This window comes from Porites lutea, chromosome 11, assembly GCF_958299795.1.
Source record: "Porites lutea chromosome 11, jaPorLute2.1, whole genome shotgun sequence".
NCBI lineage: Eukaryota > Metazoa > Cnidaria > Anthozoa > Scleractinia > Poritidae > Porites > Porites lutea.
This window is the reverse complement of record NC_133211.1, coordinates 23,852,352-23,875,975: the sequence shown is the minus strand read 5'-3', so window position 1 is coordinate 23,875,975 and position 23,624 is coordinate 23,852,352. Positions and strand designations below refer to the sequence as shown.

The window sequence follows — 23,624 nt, the reverse complement described above, 5'->3', positions numbered from 1 at the left end:
TTCCGGAATAAAGGCAATCAAACACGCCCAAAGAGCCATAAACATAGGCAAGCTGGGTAGCTGAGGTCTCATTAAAGTAGATATTCATATTAATACAAAGTTTAATGTAAAATAAGGAATGATATTCTGGGGGGTTGAAGGCATAATAACTGTACTCACTGCAGGTGCTATCTCAGAGATGTAGATACATTCAGCAATGGCTGACAACGAGACACCAAATCCAACAATGAAACGACCTACAAACTGTAAAATTGTTACCATAAGTGATTTAGTCAGGGTTGAGTGTCACCAAGGGCCAGGGGAAGGGAATTTCGCCCGGGTATTATGAGCATATCGGCAGCTACTTTTACAGAAAACAAAGGGAAATAGAACCAAAAGCAGACAGACTTGCATCTATATCTGTCATGGGTATGGAAGGGAAAGCAAAGGAGTGTCTAATGTGTTCATCTAATAATAATAATAATAATAATAAATTTTAAGCAGACTTTTAAAGACTCACAAGTACTGCAAATGAAGGTGCCAATGCTAAGATTATTGCTCCAACAAGAAACAAAACAGAATTAATGATGATTGCCATACGTCTTCCCACATAATCCACAATAAATCCTAAGAAAACAAAATAATGATTTGTAGTGAATACTATAAAGGGAAAAGTAAAGAAAAGTTTCAAAACTTAATTTGCCTTCTGCACTCAATTGCCAATCCACCTACTTTTGCATCCTAGCTCTGTTTACTTTAAAACCTAATGAGAACCCTGAGTAAATTACAAAATGAGAGAGATACAGTGGAAGCTCTTGTAAGTGGACACCTTCGGGACGTGAAAAAGGTTTCCTCACTGGGGCTGGCCACTTATGAGAAAGTAAAATACCGAGTTTGTATGGGAGTTGAGACAAACAGGGTTTTGTGAAGGTGGCTGTTAGTAGAGCTATAATGATATCCATCTACAGGAGTTTCAATAAGCACCGACGACAGACGAAAGGCGTCGGCTACATTGCTCAGAGAAGTTGGCTACTTTTTTCCCTCTAAGAACAAGCAACTAGTTTGAATAATGCCATGGACAAAAATAGAATTTTTTCACATAAAAATGTACGTAACTTAATAATTATCATTTGTTCATTGCTTGTGGGAGTTAATTGTGTGGCTAATAAATCAAAATTTGACTTAAAGCCAAATCTTCTTGAATGGAAGACTTGCACTTTTATACTCAGTTTATTCCCTTGAATGCTGGAAATCTGAATCTGATTCTAAGGAAGCATGACCCCAGACACCCCTTAAATATGTGGACCACTGGCCCCTTGTTGATACAGTCGGTTACTCAATTCAAACCTGCTGGCTACTTCAATTTTCACTGAAACCCCTGCTGCTTATGAGAATGTCCATCAGGAGAGTTTCCACTGTACAATATAATGATGCTTGAGTGGACGTACCTCCAGATAAAGATGCTAACACAGCACCCATCAGCATTGAACTGACAACCATCTCCTGTTTGATGCAGTCCAGCTGGAATTCACTCCTTAATTGAAGAATTGCACCTGACACAATGCCTGCAGGACACCCATAAACAGCTCTCTAAAAATTGTTTGTGGAAACTAACTGGCATACTATTTTGAATTCAGAAATCTGAATCTATCTATTTTACTGAGAATTCTTTAAAGATGATAGAAAATTTCACAGAAAATGGGGTGGGAGCAGTCCTTTCGGCCGACCTCTACCCATGCTACTAAGAAGTTCATCTCTTTCTTGTTTATAAGAGATACATAATCATCTAGGTGATTCATACAACAAAATGTCAGATTTGGACTTTGATGCTCACAGCAGAATTATGAAAGAAGGCAGGTCTGAACAACTAACGCAAAAAATTTCATACCAATGTCATAACCAAAGAGAACTCCACCAACTGCAGCTACACCAGCTGCTGCTACCAGGTAAATAAATGAACTCTCTGAGCAACAAGAACTAACAAAAAACAAAAGGTACCACTGTGAGAAACGTATTACTGTTAATTTACATATAACAGATAAATTTATTTCATAAATAATGGGTACATGTATCTTTAACGAGGTTAGTGCTAATAATCAGAAACTGTGTAAGAAGCTAGCCGACCAAAACTGCCTACATATGTCCTTACGACTCTGAGAGATTCAAAAACAATATTACGCACTAATTCGCAGATGCTCTATACAGGGGTTTAGAGTGTCTGCATTGTAGGCTATGTTTTTATAATGCAGTGTTTACGGTCTTTCTAAAAGTTAGATTGGGATAAATATTTGGGGGGAGAAGGGATGGCGCAGTGGTGAGAGCACTCACCTTCCACCAATGTGGCCCGAGTTTGATTCCCGGACTCGACGTCATATGTGGGTTGAGTTTGTTGTTGGTTCTCTTCTCTGCTCCGAGAGGTTTTTCTCCGGGTACTCCGGTTTTCCCCTCTCCGCAAAAACCAACATTTCTAAATTCCAATTCGATCTGGAATGCTCGAGCGTTTAATACATGAGCCCCTGGCTCGGGAGATTGGGCAACTACTCCTCACGCTATCGAGCTTAAATAAAATTAATTAATTAATTAATTTGTATGAAACATTTTTTATGCTCTTTTTTCTTCAAGGTGGATCTACAACTTTTAATTTCATGGATACTATTAATCAATGAGCAATTCCATCATTGCATTTTGACCACTTCCTGCTGGTCTTTATCAGGCGATGGTGTCAAATTATGTGCTTTATGGGACACCCGTAAACTACCGATTATAAGCCCCCCAACATAACAGCTGGATCTTCCTCCCTACATCTGTATGCTGATGACACAACGCAATATATAGCCCACGAGAGCCCCCACACATTAGAATCTAAACTGAATCAAGATATAGAGAGATTAACTCTCTTGTTCACTGTGAATTACCTGCAAGTAAACGCTACTAAAAGTCACGCCATGACACTGGGGAAATCTCAGTACCCATATAATCTTTTTATAGGTGATAAGTCCATCGAAATTGAACCAACTCTCAAGATTCTTGGCGTTACATTGGATCGGGATTTGTCTTTCAAGCACCACCTGGCATTCATGCTGAAGAAAGCGTATGCTAAGATAGCCGCACTACGGAGGATTAAGCGCTTAGTTCCTTCGGACGTTATGATTTCCCTTTATAAAGCCTACGTATTAACACATTTAGAATACTGTTGCCCACTACTTCTGGGCATATCTAAAGTCTTGAAAAATAACATCAAACGTACCAATCATTACGCGATCAAGACATTACTAAATTTAGGTAATTCGGCTACCTATGACTTTTGCCTAGCAATGGCTGATATGGACAAGCTTGAGCAAAGACGTACCCTGCAATCGCTCATCTTATTTTTTAAATGTTTTAAACTAGATGGCCGTAATTATATTTCCAAATGTTTTACCCCTTGGCTATCTAAATACAATCTACGAGACAGTGAATAGCCTCCATATAACAGCCTTGTCATGCACAACTCTTTTTTATACATGATTGCCCACATATGGAATCAATTACCAACTGTAACCAAATCCTCGACCACTTTAGCGCAATTTCGTGCTCGCCTTAATAATGTCAATTTCACAGGGTGCCAATGTATGAACTGTATATAATTTATCTATTTTTACATTTCTACATACTCTTGGGTTAGTTTATATACATATATAATTATACTGATATAAATATATTTTTTAATATTTTAATCAGTTTATAATGATTAGTCCGTTTTAAACTATTTTTAATGCATGTTCTTAGGTTTTTTTTTAGTGTTTTTTTTTTTTTTTTTCAGAAAATAGTTTCTTAAAAAATTTTCCCAAAAGTCAATGTTTTTAGGTTTTTCTTAATATTTGTATATACATAATTCACTTTTTATCCTGTTTTGTATTTTTTAGTTTGTCGAGTGTTTTTAACATGAGCCTCTGGCTCGGAAGATTGTGTAAACACTTCCCACGTCTTCGACATTAAATAAATCATTCATTCATTCATTCATTCAACCCCTCCCAGTTATGAGTCCGTGATCTACCAGTAAACAAAAAAAATACACAGATATAAATCCCCCTTCCAGCTTTTTTTGGAATAAATTTAATTTATAATGTGTGGTTCCAGAAAAAAAGAACAACCCACCCCCAGGGAAAGGATTTGCCGCATGACCCCCCTCCCCTCTGGATTTTCCAAAGTTGGCCCCTAAAATATACCCTGCCCCCTTCCACTTCGGAATTTCCAAAATTTTCACACACACCCCAGAAATATAATGGCCTTTTGAAGCATGGAAGACCAGTAAATGCAAAAAAACTCTTTTGAATTAACTGTCTCCCAAGGGACCAGTCATTAAGTGTTTATTCATCACATGTGCCTCAAGGTTTAAGTGTTTTGTGATTGATATAACTTACCCATTAACAAACTGAGGTTGAACGAGCTCAAGCTGTTCCACCAAGTGGCTGTTCATGTCATCAGATGGTTCAGGATCAAGAAGACTTGCTACAAGCATTAAAATACAAACATTTGAACTTCATAGTACTTGGGTTTTCACAGTTAAATTATCACTAGCACTTTTAAACATGTCAAAGGCATGCAACCATTATGTATTGCTCTCATTGCTTATGGTGAATTTAACAAATCGACAACAAGTGGAACCACGAGCCATAGGCAATAGTTTCACGGGAAAGTTTGGAAAATTTTGATGACATTTCTGTGGTCCATAAGAGTGCAGACCATGGAAAATTGTTGTTGATTTGTTTTGTTTTGCAATAACACTGATATCGTGATGCCTGTTTCCATTAAAGTTTCTCGGAAAATCACGTGCACAAGAAAGAGAACAACAAACTGCCCCACCATCATATCATTACCATGCTCAGACTCTTATTGACCATATGGCTCTTGACCAATCAGTGTGTGAAAAATCATTCAGTAATGGCAAAAACACATGTTGAAGGCCAAAATGAAATTCAGGATAAAATGGTTTCAACCTGTGTTGATTCTCAATTTCCTTTGTATCTTAGGCCTAATATTATATTGTATGATCATAAACAATTAGGATTAGGACAGAAATGAAAATGAGAATCATCCAACATTAAAACCATTTTAACTATAAGAATTTCATGTTGCTGCTACAATTAACACATATATCCAATGGCACATGAATAGAAGTTGATGTCATACATTACTCAGGTAAAAGTGTACATTTCAAGTTTCATTTAAGCAAGGTTTGTTTGTTTTACATGCTGAGTTTTATATTTTTACTGGATTTCGTTATTTGAGGTGATGTTGAAAGGTGACTAACAAAAACAATTTGTCAGTGCAATTAAGAGCAATGTGTCCGGGAAAGAGCTTTTTCTGTATTAGCCTGTGTCTCAGACGTAATTTAACCTCGGTTAGTAACGTCTGCGAAGCAGCACCAATGGACTCAACACATCACCCGCAATGCATTTCGAATTTCCTTTCAACCGGATTGACAAATCAACAATGGCTTTTTTAACAGGTCAATCATGACAGGCACGTACACAAATCTTAGTACACAGGTGGGGACCCAGAACAAGGATTTTGGCCCTGTTTCGCAGATGGACTGAATCAGAGTTTAGTTTCATCTAATGCACAGGCTATCTTTGTATTTGACATTGCTATATGGTCAATGCCAGTATAATTATCTTAGCATCAGGTCCTGATATCAAAATTACATCACTCCAAAACAGGGTGTTCATTAGGCATCAGAGATCAGGGAATTCTCCATTTACTGTGTAGAATTTTCCGGCAAACTTTCAGTAGCATATAACTATTAATTTTCTATTTAGACATAGAGCCTTGTTCAAAATATTCTCCTGTAATGTTACACCTTTCTCCATTGTTACTAGAATTAATTCTTAATGAAAAAACTGCAAAACAATGTCTCTACACCTGGTCAACAGCATGTTTGGAAGTACCGACTAGAGACAAGGCCTTCTCTTTCACTAGGTCTTAGTTTTAGTCTATAGGATGCTAGGACTTAAGTCTTCTTTTATGGGTAAAAAACACCCCAATCAGAACACAGGTTGCAATTTATCTGGCCTGTACTCTTAGAAGCAGTCATATAATAAAAACAGTTCTACCTTTCAGTGTCTCAGAACTTAACAAAAGAAGCCTTCCTTGGTTTGGAAATGTTGTCACCTAAAAGCATAACTTCTCAAGTCTAAATTTAGTCACTGCTTTGGATGAACACTTTTGGACACTTTAATTGGTCGTCAAGGTCTTGAAACAAGGGCAATTTACAATTAAGATCAAGTTTAGTATTCTAAAAGTAGTGGTCGATATTGCCTGATTATGCATTCTTCTGCTCTCTACAAGCTTTCGGTCAATACCATTTTGTTTCCATATTTAATTGAGCTTAATAGTGTGAGAGTATAAAAAAATAATAAAATTAATAGCAAAAAGAATTATTGTAATAAAACAACTTCCTTTTCTTTATACCCTTAAACTGGCTTACATAGATTAGCAAATGCTGCACGAGGGCCAGTTTTACAAACAAAAGGGGATGCTCGATAAACCAAGTCAAAATATGCACTATTGTCTCGTTCTATTGTGTGAAGTTTTTTGTGTTATTGTGTAAGAGCTAAGGATCATTGTTGTGTTCTCGAGTCTTGCTATTCACTTGGTATATCGTGCACCAGCCGAATAAAAGCATTAAAAAATAAGACAAAAAAGTCATAAATATCTAAAGACATAAAGCTTACATTATTAACTGATAATTAATCACTACATAAAGTCTAAATAGAGACTTACTCGTATCTCTTCTACCAGGATAATACTCCCCACACTCGAGTTCCATATTAGCTAAAATTTCATGCCCTTTCATCGAAGAAATTCGGATTCCTGATAGTAAATTACAATGCACTTTTTTAATACATCAAGTGCTTCTGAAGAGTCCGCCATATTTTCCCCCTAGGGGTGACGCGAGAACCTGGAAACAAGGAAAAGAAAAGAGCCACAGGTCACCCAAGTTCTTGAGGGCCAGAAAATAGCGTGTGCGATCTCGAGCTGAGCGGCGAAACGACAACAACAAAAAATACTGATGACAATAATAACTAGGAATACGAATCTCGCAATAGCCCTCGCCAAATTCAGATAGTGCCACTCAAGCTGTGTCTGCCGCGAATATATTCGTTCTTTTCTTCTTCTGTTTATCGTACCGTATTGTCCTGGCCCCGGTTGTTCAAACGTTAGTCCAGCGGATAAATATTACAGAAACCAATTGCACTATCCACTGGATAGTGATTTATCCGGTGGATAGCGTTATCCATCTTTCGAACAACAGGGGCCTGCTTAATTTTTAAATGTATATTGAAAAGCATATTTAGCGTTATTTCGACCACTGGATTTTTTTAAAAAAAGAACGGTTTTTTCGCATGCAAGTTAAACTTGGGACGGGAGTGCGGAGCGAAACCTTTGGACAATCGGGGGGGAAAGCGCCAGGCTAAAAGTGGGTTTTCCACGGTGTAAGTTCTAGGTAGGTCATCCTTCTAACCGAGCCAACTTTTTTTTTTTCCTTTAAACGGCTCGCTAGAAGTTTTTAAAGGAAATGTAGGAAACGTTGGCTCGCCCAGGATGATAGCTCGGGTGGGCGAGTAACCCTTTACCTGAGAAAAAGTTTAAAAATAGAAACCGATTCACTTCATCATAAGGCGTATTAATAACTATTTGCTGCCAAGCAAAGAAAACAAGACTTTTCCAAATATTGGCGATAACTGCATTAATTTGAGGGAAGATCTTTTCTAAAATTTAAAGTCAAATTGAAAACAACTTAAAGATATATCTGTCATATTGCCCCCTACGTATTCAATTTTACTTAAATTCGGAAACACTATTAACCACGTACCTAGCAGCATGGGCATGTTGATTTCATTAATTTCATTTTTTTTTTTCAGGAAATATTTTACGTAAACATCAAATAACTATTTCTTATCTCAATATACATGGGTTTTCGAGGACGAAGTAAGTGCTCTGGCTAGCAGAAGTTAAGTGAATTGCCCTTGGCAAAATTCTTTATGTGTATTCGGCTGTACAGTGTTTACTAATGTTTCTTGATAGGAGTCTTTCAGGTCTTTGCCCTTTCATACGTCAGACCTTTAACGGTGCGTCTAAATAAGGAACTGAATTCTAGAAGCTAAGCTGACCGAAAGCTATTGGGTTAAAATCATACTCTCCGCACCGAGAAGGCCGTTGATTTTTGCTTCGAATCTGGTGAGTTTAAGTTGTAAAATCTGGTCAGGTATCGTACAGAATTCGATGCCTCAGGCCGAAAAAACATCATTTTATTTAGTGTATTTTAAGCTGAAAAACTGTCAGTCTTAAAGTTTGATTTTACATTACTTCTACTTTGTTTTGAAGAAAGACTGTGTGAGACTTCCCACTCCTCCCTTCTGGCATAATGGTTAATTGACTTTGATATGGAATTTTCAGTTTAACAGCTACATTTAGTAGAGAGTAATCGCTTCCAATTCATGCTGAGAAAAGGCGATAAGTTTCAAAAGCGGAGTACGCACTTAATATACCGGCAGTTCTTTCTAGAAAACAACAAACGCTTTTAACTCCTCACTTTGTTTAATGTAACTATTAGGATTTTGTCAAAAAAGCTCGGACTTACCAAAGTTAAAAACTGATCTAATTACAAGGATCAGTAAACGGTACTTTCATAAATTATACAGTTTAAATCCAGACTTTCGTAAACTGAAATATCGCTGTTGAAATTGTTGACCCAACTGCCTTTTCGAGAATTCGATCATGGTATAAATTTTATTAGGCGTGGCAAGCCTTAGTTTTATTCAGTTTCAACACTAAACACCGTTAAGACTCTGCAAAGGCAGAAAATGATTTTATCTTGATGTTAGAGAGCTAATCGTGCATCACATATCAGACATATGAAAACTTCGTTAAAGCAACAAACCAGAGTTCACTCTGTCAGTGATCCGCAACACCAAAAAACACCAGTCCTGATTTGAGACTTTGTTATCAAAAACTCTGAGCAAAATTTCCCGTCCACAATAAAGCAGTAAGAGCAGTACATCATAACCATTACGCTAGTCATTTTGATGCAAATTCAACCGATAAAATCAGTCTTTTGTAAAGTTTGTTTTGAAAACACTTAGAAACGTTCACATCAAATCCCCGGCCCCTCAAGGCCTTTCCCAGCAGAAAAAAGGCCGACTCGTAAACAAAGATTTTGCTCACTTCCAATTTTAATTGAAAAAGGTTTATTTTTTAATACTCCTGTTGCATGAAATACACTTTTTGATTTTAAAGAGAAGATTTAAAATGTTTTAAACAAAATTACAATGCAGATCAAAGCTGGAGGCTAATTCTTCTCTCAGCAGGAAATCTCGACGTACAATATGGCTTTGTTGCCATCAGTAATTGAGCATTATTAAATTGTAGTATTGATTATTTTATAAGTATCTGTAGGAAGATAGTTTTAAGGCCTTAAAGAGTTTTGTTGCTTCTTAGGAAAACATACATTTTTAAAGGGAAACTAAAGAAAATGACGCTCGAGTCGCTTGTACGAATTCTTGTTTCCGTGGTCCATTCTCAAACGTACGGTCAAAATTTCTAAAAACTACCTTTTTCCATAAATATTACAGAAACGAAAAATACTAGTATGGCGATATCCACAAAAGCCGCTAAGAAATTTGCTGAAAATTGTGTCCCCCAGTCCTTTAATTTATTCACTTTTGAGTTTCCTCATCATGCGTCCGCTGATGCCACGCCCGTGGTTGCACTGCGAGTGCATAAGACGATTTTTGCGGCGATTTCAGATCGTGGGCATTTTCGCCGTAATGTCGCCCCTGTTTTGAGCGAGCTCCACTACGCGACTTGTTGGGAATTTTCTCCTTAAGCGGCAGCAACCAAAACTCTACCATGACTGTATAGGTACGGCAACCACGACATAAAGATCGGAAAATTGCTGTAAAAAGTCGCCACGAAATCTCTTAAATATCGTTCTTAAAATTCTCACAATAATATCGCCTGTCAGGAGCCCATGGGCTCCTGCGCCTGTGTGAGTGGGCATCAAGAATTCAAGTTGTAATTAAGGCTTTTAAAACCGACTTTCCTTTACTCTGACCCTCTTTGTGTAAAGCCCTCTCCACAACACATCGCTTTTTCAGCAAAAGCATGCTGGCGAATTTGTTTTCCCGTTTATCTAGCAACGAACGAGACACGAAGCAGGGAAGAGAAGGAAAGAAGAACAAGGGGAAAGTGGGTTGAACAGGCCTGAAAGGTTTTATATTTGAGCTCGCCTTCTCTACGCCGATAAAGAGAACTAAATTATAACACTTTCCCAGAGCCGCCGATTGTCAGGTTGATTCTACAGATTTGGCGAATTCTTCAGACCCAGCACAGCTGAAGTGTACGGAAAACTACTTTACAACCAAATCGGCGGCAACAATAGCAAATGAAGAAACAGTGTATGCCGAAAGTTAATCAGAACATAGACTGTTCCAGGCGTTCGAGCGCGGCGTTCAGATGGTGGGGAGCGAGTTACCAACGCAGGGCAAACGAGGGGAAAAAACGAGGGGAGCATTCTCCCCTCGTTTCTTTTTTCCTCGTCAATTTTTCTCCCGCGCTCTACTATCTGAACGCGACATGATTTCATTTAAGGATACAACCATTGTAAACCAATTGGAATTAACCCTGCCGGTTCCAAGTCTGACATGGGTAATGCATGACGTCAAAAAAGATAAGGGAGGACGTACAAAGCACAATTTTGTGCATAAATGGAAGAGTTTTCTAAATTTTATTTACGTACGTTAAGTTACAAAAAAAAAAAGTACGCAGCAGTGGAAAATTTCTTAATCTCGCGATCGACAGGGTGGAAATTTTGGGCAAATTCATGCCAAATTTTAGGGGTTGCTCATTTGTATCCTTCTCTCGTCTATATAGATTAACCAAGAGAATCTGATCGCAGGTAAGAAAAGACGGTTAATTTAATTATTTTCTCTGAGTTTTCTTTTGGTTTGAAGAAGAGGTACCAAAGTGTCTTTAGGTTAGTCCAACTCTTGATTCCTACAATCAGCTGACTTCGCAGCTGATCACTTCATCGACAACTAGATCACTTGAATAACTCTAGATCTTTGCTGCTGTTTCTTTTGGAGGTATAGAAACGGGATATAAAGCTGTATTCACCTTTATAAAAACGAACATGGTCCATCGCAAGTTCGCCGGCAAAAACCCAAGCAGAATGGGATAGAACAAGAAAAATAAGGGCAAGCCAATCCAAGTCACAGAAGTTTAGAATTGTTTTAAAAGCCTAAACCTGATTTTTGCCTGAGTGTTAAAATAGGACTCAAATGACTGGTCATGGAAATTGCTTAAGCCTTACAAATATTCTAAATTAACTGATAAATCTTGAAAACTAGAATATGTGGCACCAAAATAACTTTCCTTTCGGGAGCTTATCAAAAAATACACTTAACACTATTGATGAGAATCAAATTTAATTTAATACTCTTCTACTGGTGTGGTGGAGGGGGAATACAATTAAGTCCCCATTCGGTCCAAAAGATGATGTAACGTTTTTAAACTCAACCCCGCAGCAAATAAACGCATCAAACATTAATCTGTAAAATCCCTCATGATAATTCCAGGTAGATTGTAGGAGAATATTAATATTGGAGTTAAACTGAGAATTTCCGTTCGTCGTACGGATTTTTTGCGGCCAAAATTAAAGGCCGTAATAAAAAAAACTGAACAAAAGACCGGTTTTCGACGCAAATAAGCCCGTATACTCACTTGTGCATGATCACAAATGGCTTAACTTAAAACTCAAAAACATACCTACAACTTTTAATAGTTTTTCGACTGTCAATTTTAGGCTGGTCATACTGTTTCAAACAAAGATGGCGTGAAGTTCAGCGCTTTCAGTTTTGCTCCATTAATTACTTGCTTTAAAGTAATTGCCAGGATGCTAAATTTGAATCACTGTTGGTAACTTAACTAATGTGTACATTCTTCTTTGTCAAATTAAGTGACTTTGATGTAGTAGGACCAGAAAACAAAGCTTGCCATTTCATCGGCAAACTTGTCAATGCAATTTCAAAGCCGGAACTAAAAGGTTAATAGGCCTTGACTAAAGACAGGATTTGTAATTACTTTTTAAAGAATACTTTCAATTCTAAGTTTGCTCATGTAGTAATAGGTCAAGGGATGCATGCCTGGCGTCGGTAATTTCTGTTTTGTCTTCCCTTGTTTGTTTGTTTTGTTTTGTGTTTTTCGGTTACAGCTGATTTGGCGGTGCCAGTTCAATAGGCCTAAACACTTTTTATCTTTGTTGTTTGACTTAATTGAGTATAATAATCGTATTCTGGGCTACGATGTCTCACATATCAGTCATATATAGTACCGAAAAATTTCCCTACCGCTTGTGCTTGATCCAACAGAAAAAGGCAGTTAGAGTCGCGGGTTTACTGATTAAGTAGTTTTGGGATAACTAAATAGTGAAGCTGATATCAAAGGCCGAAGGAATTCTGACTAGAACTGTAAGTTTAATGGCTTCATCTGCTTATTTTCAAGAGCACTGAAGAGCGGTTCCAAGAGCATTGAAGTGCGATTATGACAGTTTTATGACATTGGAACGCAAAATAGAAATTCTGGAGAAGGAAACTTGATAGGACAGGCGCTCTCTTTCTTTTCGAGGAAATCAACTTATTTATTACAATTTCGCCAGCCAACAGTCTGACCTCGTATAGGATTAAACCTCAAAAAGCAGGCACTAAAAATACAATTCTGTCGTCAAATTTGAACCATAAGCTAAGATCAGTTATCGAATCGACCCCTCGTCTACAAAATATGAACGGAGCACTCGTGTCCACCCTAGCTTTTGGACTGGTTTATGGCGGCCACTAATTAATCAATTTTAAAAGTCAACAAGAACGATTGACTGCTAAGGAGACAAAAGCCCTTTCAACGGAATGTATTTATTTAGAGTGGCAAGTATGACAGAAAACGTAAATTCAGTAGCGTACTTTTCACGGTTGTTAGCATTGTTTAAGGTTTCCAAGAGAGACTCTTTGACGCTTTTGTGTAGTCTTTCGCAATCGTGACCCATTTAACCTTTGTAGCAGTTATCTCTAAATCACATTGCATGCGGGAGACTCTCATCAACTTACGCCACAAGACTTCAATTCTCTCTATTCTGAACGTGAAAAGATAGTCCTCGGTTATCTATCCAAGCTGGTGAGTCGCTGAGAACTTCTCGGTGTGCAACAATAACTAAAATTTTTGTGTACTCATTTTCCGGGTGGGTTGAAACTGAGATCGAATTCTATTTTCCTGAATTCCGCTCTCTTTCCTATACTCTAGAAAATGCAATCATAAAACTCAAATTTAAGTATATTCAGGTGCCGGTGAAAGACGCAAGAAAAATGCTATGATTGGGTCTTACTGCAGGTTAATTCAAAGCTAGATAAGTATTCTTCTCAATTAATTATCTTTGTTTCTTTGAGTTTAAAATTGGCCGAAGGGCCAAGGGTGATGCTAATCAAAGTTTCTATCTTTGATAAAAAAAAAAGTTATTAGTGACAAATTTTCACCAGTTTGTCTTTAGAACTTATTGGAAACTGGGCGTGGCCATTTTGTGCCCATCTAACACACTTTCTCTGTGCTAGGACAACAGAAGTTACACACGCCTAGGACGAGGGACTCTTGACGCGAGGGTACCAAATTAGTCTACTTCATTTTTTTTTATGAACTATATAATAGATCTGTCGTTTTTAAACAATGTAAGTCGTCGCACTAATGGAACGAAATATCATGAGGAAGGCTGTACAATTGCTCAAATGTAAAAGGGCAGTTCAGTTAAATCTTATTATTAAATTAGACGATTACTGGATTATTTTTTAATAATAATAATAATTTTATTGAACTTTTAAAAAATATGTACATAATTTACAGAAATATTTGAAGTAAGAATTAAGCACTATATAACATTAAGAATTATATGAATCATAAAAATAGCAATCACTGTGACAATAAAAATCTCGCAAATACACTCCTTGCGGCTCAGATGCAGTCAAAGACTCTTGCAGGCAGTCCAGAGTTTTAAAAAAGGTCATTTCAATAGAGAATTATCCGTCTCTGATATTAAAAAGAAAACAAGTTTAAAAAAGTAAAATCTCGTATTCCTAAATTCCTAATTCTTTAAAAAAAAAGATCCTTAAAAAGGTTAATTCGGGCAGGCTCTAACATCATCGATCTTCAGGTTTGAGTCAACAAAGTCTAACTGTCTTCTTCTGGATCTTGAGCCTCTCAAGCATAATATCGCAGAGCGTACGATGGCTAAAGATAAATTGCGCTTGAGTAACTTTCTCCCTTCTTATTTGCGATCAGCTCCGCAAGTCTGCTGTGGTACTTAACACACTCATCTGCCATTCCACCTGTGGTCGTGAAAACTAGGGGAGTGAACGTTCCCTGTTCGATCTCCATTACTCTTTCCGCATACTGCCTCTTCTTCTCGTTCTCATGCTTCTTGTAGATCTGTTTAGGAGTCAAGTCTCTGTAACAGTCTGCATTAGGGTGACACACCCGAACGTCGAAGAATGCAGATCTCTGTTTCTCCCAAAAACCTGGAGCATGAATATCCAAACGGGCATCAGGAGCTTTGTTAGCGCCATGATTTAATGTCTCCCAAGTAACCTCCTGAAGGACCGGATTGTCCCTTTACTATCTACCTGCCTTTTGATCCGAGCTTATAGATATTTGATACTAATTCTGTGAATTACTCACTTGACCTGTTTTTTTTTTTATTATTTGTTTGACAAAGCTGTGGATAGTAGACACAAACTGAGATGACCCATAATCAGTGACAATACCAAGACCCTTCTATCCTCTCTTGACGATACCAGAATGAGCTCATTTTCTTTTGACATAGCATCTTCTATTGTCGGCTATTTTAGTAGCGAACGCCGCTAACATACACAACACACGAGCAAGAGAAAAGCCACAATGTCGCCTGCTCGTTCCAGATATTAAAAAAATTGCATAGTTTTGTGTTTGATAGCGGTCAGATGACGGGTATTCAACTACCCGCCGCCATTTTTTATTTCCCTGAGGGAACTGAGGGTCAAGGTCGGAAAATGACCAACGATTTCCTTTTTATTGCTCGCAAGTTATCTTAAAAAAGCAGATGTTTATCAAAATCAACAACCAGTTCCGTCAAGTGTAATTAACGATATCGTCAAGATAATTTTGAAAGAAAACTTTTAATTAGTTCATAATAGTTTTTCTTTAACCTGTCGCAGATGTCTTGTTATCATGGTTCGTTTCTTTCGGTAGTTCGCGCATTTTTCCGATCAAAACAGCCTTACAAAGCGTTTATGCGTTCCAGTTTTGGCCCATGCATGGGGATCTGCAGAATTGCTTTAACATAGTCGGTCAAGCTTCTTGATGGCTTGTAGCTGCGCTGCTGAGGGGGCAAACAACTGCTGTTGTACAAGTTGCCAAATAAGTTGAAACTCTTTATACTTTCGTTTTCAATACCCAGACTATACATTTTTTTATTGTACTGAACTTTTCATTGAAGATTGATGGAACTTTTGGGTGACATCTTAGTGAAATCTCTCTATCGTGCTCAAGGGATTTTCCTTGATTCTGTCCTTATCTAATATTATGACCTTCCTAACCTTTTTCTTTGATGTTCAATCTTATTCCCTTATCGGTAGTAAATTAAATGTACCTTGCGCCCAGATTTCAAGTAACTTAAATATAATAACTTAAGAAAAATTAAGTGAAACAATTTTCGCCTAGCTTGAAGTAAAAACAAAACCAACAAGACAGGGACCCTGGGCGAAAACGCTGTAAGCTTTAGAATCGCAGTACAAGAGATCTAATCATTCAACCAATCAGTTCATTAAGTCGAGCCGTTTCACTTGTGTTTGATAGACACAAGAGCAATACTATTTACAGAGATGCTATCTATAGTCATAGATTGCCTGAAGAACAATTGTGGAAGAAATATGGAAAAATGCTTATACCCTATACCCTTGCTGTTGGGCAATCTCTTTTGTCCACGAAGGAGTTCGTACAAATTGATCAGATTGATCCACGAACATTTAAAAAGAGACATTAGTCGTACCAAGAGGGAGGGGGGGGGGGGGCTTAGCTTTTCCTTGCCTTTGCATAGGCATAGGCATTTATCTGAGGTCAAACACAACAATCCAGCATTATCCATATCCTCGCTGATTCTTTTTTTACAAAGGAAGTTTTAAGAATTTTTATATAGATCCTGGCAATCAAATCAGAGATCTTATCTGATTTAAACCAGCGATCTCTCTGAAGAGGCCGCATAGTCTGCACATCGTCTGATTGCACGTACTTATTTACACACTGACTAATCCTCTCCGCCCGTGAGAGAGCTAAGAGTATAAAAGCCACGATACTGTTGGCCACTTAATCGTTCACTTTTATGCGTTCTGGCATCTTTTCCATCTAAAACCATCTCATTCAATTTGATCATCGGTAACAAGTTTGTTTCGGTCTCCTTACATCTTCCCCCGAGAGCAGATACCAATCTGGTCCTATGATTTTCCTCGATGCGCTTCCTCTTCTACCTCGAATCCCGTCACTTTCAAATGTGGCTAAAATCCTGACGTAGTTGAAGTATTTTTAAGATCATGACATGATCTCGGCAAGAGTTTCGTAGCTTTCGGCAGGCTTTGAGGTGGCCGAATGAGGAAAACAATTTTCTGATTAACAATGTGTTGCTATATTTGTGACGCAAAGATGACGTGTTTGTCAACCAATGACAGGTCCACTTTGCTTCCAGACACTTTCAAGAAACGCTTTGGGCTCAACACGTTCGTCAAGAGGACAGTTTTGCTTGTATTTGTAACAGGCGTTCATGGCGGAAGGACAGCGTCTTTAGTGCTTCTCTTTTACACCTAAGAAGAATCCTGGCATTTGGAAAGACATCTTGTTTGGCCAAGTCTTCAACTATTTCAGACAATCGCTTATAAGGTTTGTGACCTGAAAGTAAATACAACTGTTTGTTGATTGTTTATTTTTCGCAGTTTAACAGTATTATATCCGTGAAAATAATTTTCAATGTTTGCTTGGTTTCTTCGATCGAAATTCCTCCTGGAATGTACCGGAACATGCGACATGGAACGACTACGTTGGTTGCTTTAAATCATTTTTGAATGCGTTTCTTCGATGCATAGCGATAAAACACTGATTTGTTTTTAAAAACTAATCTGTTCGAGTTTTGTGGTAAATTAAAATCGAAATGCGAAAATAAAGAGCTAAAAGCAACTGAGTAAGCACTGACAACTCGTGAACGTCTTGGTTATGATATAACCGTGTCCCGTCTTCAACTCATCATTCGGTCATTACAGATACAGATCTACACTTACTTTGGTGTAAGGCGAATTTATGCCATTATCTTAGCCCAGTTTATGTTATTTTTACGTAAGTATTTTTCCACTTCTCGATCTACTGAATTTAATGAATTTACAACAGTCACAGAACTCTTCATTTCAAGTTTTACCCTCTGAGTACATTCGATATGTCACGGTCAAATTCACTCATGGCTCCCAAGCTTCTTGACTCAAATATAACTGACATTATAACATCTGGAAGGCTACCACCGATTTCTACTAAAACCTCTATCCTCGTCTCTAACCCCCCGCGGCCCTTTTACAATGGATCATCTTGATGCGGATTACAAACACACGTCGATCATTGGCAAAGATAAATGCTTCATATTCTATGGCTTGGCTATCATATCAGGTCTAAGTTCGAGTCAAAGGAAAATCCTAAGTTTATTTCCGTATTTCATGGTTAAAAGTATTGTGAGTCAAATAAGCTTTCAAAGAGAAATTTCTATGAGCCCGTTTTGGAGCGCGATCAGACACGCTAGTGTACGTAGGCGGCGCCGACTGCACGCTGTGAAGACGTTTAAAGCGGGCGGCCATCACTTTGCTTCCCTGAGCGATAAAACAGACCAGAGTTTTTGAGTTCGTGATAGTCGCAAAAAATAGAAAAACTTGTGGCTATGATGAAATTTAGATGTAAGTTCATTTGTTTAATTTTAAAATTTATTGGTTGATTTAATATATTCTAAAAGAAAAACAAAAATAATGCGGAAGGGTCAGTGGTTGCAGATTATGCTTGATCAAAAAACATTGAAATTTGACTTTCATGGTACTTTTGCACTCAGTGCAGTACGGTGCTGAGGTTTTGTGGAACAAGGCGACTCCAGATCTCCAGGGAAAAAAAGAACCCCTGTCCTACAAACACGCCTCAAAGCTGCGACCAAAACATAGCCTACGGCCTTATACTAAAAAAAAACTGACGCAAAATAAGTACCTAATTAGCTTGTGGTCGGCAAAATTTATTTCTGGTGCAAGAAGCGTTTTATCCAATTTACACTACTGAGTGACACAGAGAGTCAGGCAGTGGCTGATGATTACGAGCAGCCGTTAGCGGGCGGAAATTTTAGACAAGGAGATGAAAGAAATTAACACCTGCTCCCACACAGCTACGATGCGTCGTAAAAACTATTCGTTCAGTAGATACTTCACGCATCGTAGATGAATTTGACGCGGAGATTCCTCAAACCGCTGGGTCGTTTTGACACCAATTTTATGACAAAGGTATAGTTATATATAGTCAATTAGTAGAGCGAGAAAATCCTCAAGTGTTTAAAAGGAGGGGCGAAGCGTTAAAGGAATCCGCGTATTTCGCTCTGTGTTGTCCCGGAAAAAAAAAGGGACTACACACGTAGTCGATCTGTCTTAAAGAACTGAACAACATGTTAATTGGGAAAACATAAAAACTACAGGTAATTACATCTACGAGCATAAATATTAGCGGAAGTTATTGGTTATTGCGAAACGTCCGTAGCGGCGAGGAGCGAGGATAGATGGCTGTTTTCTCAGGCTAATCACTCTGTTTAATCTTAGTTGCCATCAGGATCTCTTGGGAAAACCATCTCCATAAGTTGTCGTAGTGACGTAAGGTGTGGATTATGTGGGTCTCAAACTGGTCCTGATATTTCTGTAGTGACCTAGGTATTCCTCGTCTCCTAATCACCGCTAAACACCTTTGCGTCTTCGCACAAATGCTAACCGACACAGGGAACTTGACCTTTCCCGGCCTCCTTAAAGCGGGATCCGCGACACCAGTTTCACTGTATTAGTAACCTTACTCGGATTGAACGTAGATAGCTGGCCTGGAAGTCTCTTATGTGGCATGTTTCTTTGCAAAGTTACTCCACGGGTAACTGAACCCATGCACGCGAGCCGCGATAGTGACGTCCTTACTTTGTAGTCGCGCTGGCTGGGATAAGAACTGGACGGATTTTAAGACAAAAGGTGGACTGCAATTAGTCTAGATTGGACACAGCAGTTCATAGCCATTAACCTGCAAGAAGAATAGCCAGTAAGCCAACGATTCGCCGAATCCAAGCGGTTTGCGATACATGCAATCGGCAGTGAAACCAGTCCACGGTTCCCTGTGAGAGCGACCCAAATAACGTCCAAATAATGGCGTTGCTAACTTTGAAATTAATTCTTCAGTTGCCGGTACGTGAACGAGAGGTGAAATAGGAACTTCACCCGGAACTGCTGATGGAGGCAGGAGGCACAGACAACAGTTGGCTTTCACTTCCAAAGCTATGAACGTCAAATGTAATAACAAGATTCCTCTTTTACATATTTTCAAGCTGAAATTTCACTCTGAATTTCCATGCTTATTGCTCATATATTTATCATTTCATCTTCATTTTTCCTAGGTATATTTTTAAGCTTTCATTTGGAGGGCGCTGCACCGGTATCGGAGAGGTCTTTTCGCAAATGCATATGCTGGGTTTTTAACTGAGCATTTGGTTTCTGTATGGTGTAACAGTCCACACCACAAAACCAACCGATCGACCAGATTGGAGGGACAAAAATGCACGCTTTTTAAGACCCGAAAACAAATTTAAGGAGATAATAAATTACCAAAAAAATTGAAACACTTTTTGAAAATTGCGATCAATGAGACCAGCCACGCCAGATTGGGCTTGTGTAATATTTCCTTTCGAAATCCATCTTCTATCTTGCGCACGCTCTTAACTGTATACTACTCGTTTCATCCTCAAAAAACTACAGTCTTTGTATTCTTTACACATGAAGAAGTATTATAATTACAACCTCTTTTAAATTTCTCTTTTTCCCGCTTACCCACTGACTTTGATAATCCTTTTGGTCTCTAAGAAGTTATCTTCCCTCTAAGACGCCTTATGCCGTTCTAGAAAGAACCAAACTATCATGGCTCTTGCTTGAAAGGACATTTTAGTCAGTATGACTTCTTTCAACTTGCATTTGTATAATTACTAACGAGTAAATACAACAACTTAGCACTTGTTTTGCCGGTTCACCCTGACATACTTTGATTTTATCTAGCATTTCTCAGCAATAAATTATGTTTTAAAGCTATTCAAAAAACGTTTTGTTTCAGAAAAAGAGTTCGCTTCATTAAAATTCATTGTCTGTTTGATGGACTTTCGTCCTCAATTACGTTCTTTGTCAGTCACTTGTCTTCTCGTAAATACTGATTTCCAGCCTTATTAAATCTGTCTGCTGGCTTGTAAGCCATCGTTTATATGCTCTCAACAGAATTTCGACATGACGATGTGCCTTTAAGCCAACCTCCAGCCACTCACTGAAGTAGTTCGAGCGCGGGATTGCTACGATTTTGATCGCGTATGTCCATTGTGTCGAAAAGCGTATCAAGTAGTGAAGCCGTTCATATATTGTCGAGGTTCGAGAGGTTGACAGGCTTTTTTGAAGAGGTGGACGTCTAACACTGATTGAAGTTAGCTCAGCTGCCAATATTATTGATGAGCGTGGACTTAAAAAACGGGCTGTCGTCAATTATTCCATGACGCATACTGCTCGCAAATGAGTTTCAGAAGCGGTTTTGTCACAATTGCTATACGAGCTGAAGTTATCATTTGCTGTACTTTTTTCAGAAAAAGCAGAGAGCTTCAGGAGTTTTGATCAAGCATTCCAGAATACCAGATCAGCGGTACGGGAAGGTGAAAAGTTAATCAGCATGGCAACAAATAACACCTCTGCGGATGGTGGGTAACGTTCTAACTGAATAATTTACTTTTCTTCGGATCTGTTCTATTCACACAAACTTTTCGAATTAAAACAAAAAATAGTTTAACTGACCCTTCATGAAACATATCTGCCCACCGAAAACGTCAAGCTTAAATAAAATTGCCAATCTGTCCCCAAGAGGAAAAAAGATAAAACTGTGAAATGAAACTTTAACCTTATACCACACGCACACATAGCTTTTTAATTTTTATATCATAACTTTTATTGTTACAGTAGTTTTATGTATGGGTTTTGTCACAAGTGTGACCTAAATTTATTTTTTAAGGTCCATTTAGATCAAGCCATCGCCTACTCTTGACTCTAACTTAGCTTAAGGCCGTGTGACTTTTCTGGCTATTGTAACTGAATTTTAAATTACTCAGGCCCAATACCTTGAAAGAAGCAGATATAACGAGAGTTTCGTTGCTGGCTGTTTCAAATAGATTTAGAACATGGTTTGTTTTAAGGGAAATTTTGGTAAAATTTTATTTTAATTGGTAAGAAGTCCTTTTTTTTCTTGCAAATGTCTTTTTTGTCTTTAAAAGTAAGTAGTGTATTTAAATTTTAAATTAAACTTTTTGTCATGTGGCGATCAAATTGTGCATACGACGACAGAGTTTCCCCTCCGTTTGCTCTTCGTGTCATTTTTCCTGATAGAAATTAAGAGATAAAATGCAATGGAAATGGAAAATTTATACAAGCACAGCTCCTATCTATTTCCAAATGTGGATTTTTTTCATAATAGTGTTTGGTAGCTACTGAAAACATAACTAATTTTATTACCGTATGAAAATTAAATGAACAAAAGCTGTCATTTTTTTACGAACATCCATTAATAAAAAGATGTCAGGTTTTGAATAATTGAAGCTTACCGAAATTTATCTCACAACATTTTTTTTTTTTTTCAAGGAAATCGGAAATAAAATTTAAAAAAAGATATAGAAAGAGATGTCTTTTGATACACATGATTTTTCCCTTTTTTATCATCAAGGAAAAAACACAAAGAAATATCATTTGTAGATACGTTATGATGTAAATAGGTCTCTTACGCGACCAACTGCTCCTGTTATCTAACTTGTTTCAATTCATACTTGCTGTATTCAATATCAAGTTAATATTCTAGGATATTCTCATCTTACCGGAAAAAAAGCTTTCTGTTGAAATTTTGCTATGTAGACGATCTCCGACTTTTATTAGAAATGGCAAATAAAAGCGGGTCGAGCGAGGAGAAGATTGGCAAATAATTCTTGCCAAAGCCGATTAGGAGCGATGCGAATTTCGTGGTGTTTAATTGAACTATGTGACGTAGATCTCTTTGATCATCGTTCACGTAATCAATACTGATTTTGTTTTAAGTTTTTTCTCGAGACGTTGAATGGTTTAATTTACAAAACCATAAAATTATTTTTCATACAGTTACTAACTAAAGTGATGCGACTGAAGTTCACGTGTTTCTTACTTAAAACGTTTCCCAGATGTCCTAAGTTTTCTTTATTCTTGGTCGAGTCAAGATCTAGCAGTGGTAAAATTATGGCATGATTTTATTAGCCTTGAGCATCTGCTATGTACTGACAAAAAGTGTACTAACTGCGAAACTAATGATCGATTTCTCGGCATTCCACGCCTCCTCATTTCCTTTCCAGCATGATGAATGTTGCTCGTGATCATCTTCTTAGCGTCTGCTCGGAACACTGCTTTTTTCAATCGTGTCCTTATACATTTCAAACATTTCAAGTTAGACCAAACAGGCAAGGAAAAACCGTTTGCCGCCCGTTCTCCTCATTTGATCCTCTGGGTAAAGAAGCCATTGACATGGATCTCTGGAGCTAAAGATGTGGTGGGACGGACCACCTTCTTAGTTTTACTTAACACGTTCAGTTTGACCTTCATCTATGCGAATACTGAATTGCCAGTCGACTAGGCTTCGAATGTTAAAAACCATTTAGTGCCTTGTCCAGAAACTAATAGGCCGTCTACAACAAGAGACACTGTACAAAAGTCTTAAATGCCCGCCTAAACTAGGTTATATTAGTATGGGTGATTCTTCGACTCCATCATGTTTTCTATCGGCCAGTGATAAGAAAATTATATGTGAAGGTACCGGAGGGAAAGTACATACCACTGTTTCACTTTTTTGTAGCAATGTACTCAGGTGAATTAATGGTTTAGACTGATGTGGATGACGGATTCAGAATAACTTGAGATCACGTGTGTGGAAAGCACAAGTGTAATAACTGGACCCAAGCGTAATTAAGGTCCCATCTGTAATAACATGTACATTTGGACCCAAGCGTTAATGAAAGGTCTGTAATTATGACATTTGGTCCCAGCTGAGATATTAAATATGAGACATGACTACAGTCTCGCTAGTTTTTAACTCGGAAAAAGACCGGTCAGTTTTGCCGGGTTATCGTTATGTATAGGGGAAGAAATTTCTCCGGGGTGAGATTTAACGGACGTTTGGCTGGGGCTGTGCTGCTGAAACCCTTGCATTCTGACCCTGTTTAGGGCAAAATGCATTAAAAATTG

General features: G+C 38.0%; 1 protein-coding gene across 2 annotated transcripts in view; it reads right to left on the bottom strand.

Annotated features, from left to right (window-relative positions):
• LOC140952657 (solute carrier family 2, facilitated glucose transporter member 12-like) overlaps positions 1 to 6,878 on the bottom strand; it is an 85,448-nt gene extending 78,570 nt beyond the window's left edge. For both annotated transcript variants that reach the window (XM_073402094.1, XM_073402093.1), the window contains exons 1-6: positions 6,745 to 6,878; positions 4,383 to 4,470; positions 1,868 to 1,956; positions 1,428 to 1,544; positions 500 to 606; positions 160 to 243 (exon numbers count right to left, since the gene is read on the bottom strand). In XM_073402094.1, the coding sequence (XP_073258195.1) occupies positions 160 to 243; positions 500 to 606; positions 1,428 to 1,544; positions 1,868 to 1,956; positions 4,383 to 4,470; positions 6,745 to 6,817 (558 nt within the window). In that variant the 5' untranslated portion in view covers positions 6,818 to 6,878. The remainder of the gene's footprint in view (positions 1 to 159; positions 244 to 499; positions 607 to 1,427; positions 1,545 to 1,867; positions 1,957 to 4,382; positions 4,471 to 6,744) is intronic.
• Positions 6,879 to 23,624: the final 16,746 nt, after the last annotated feature.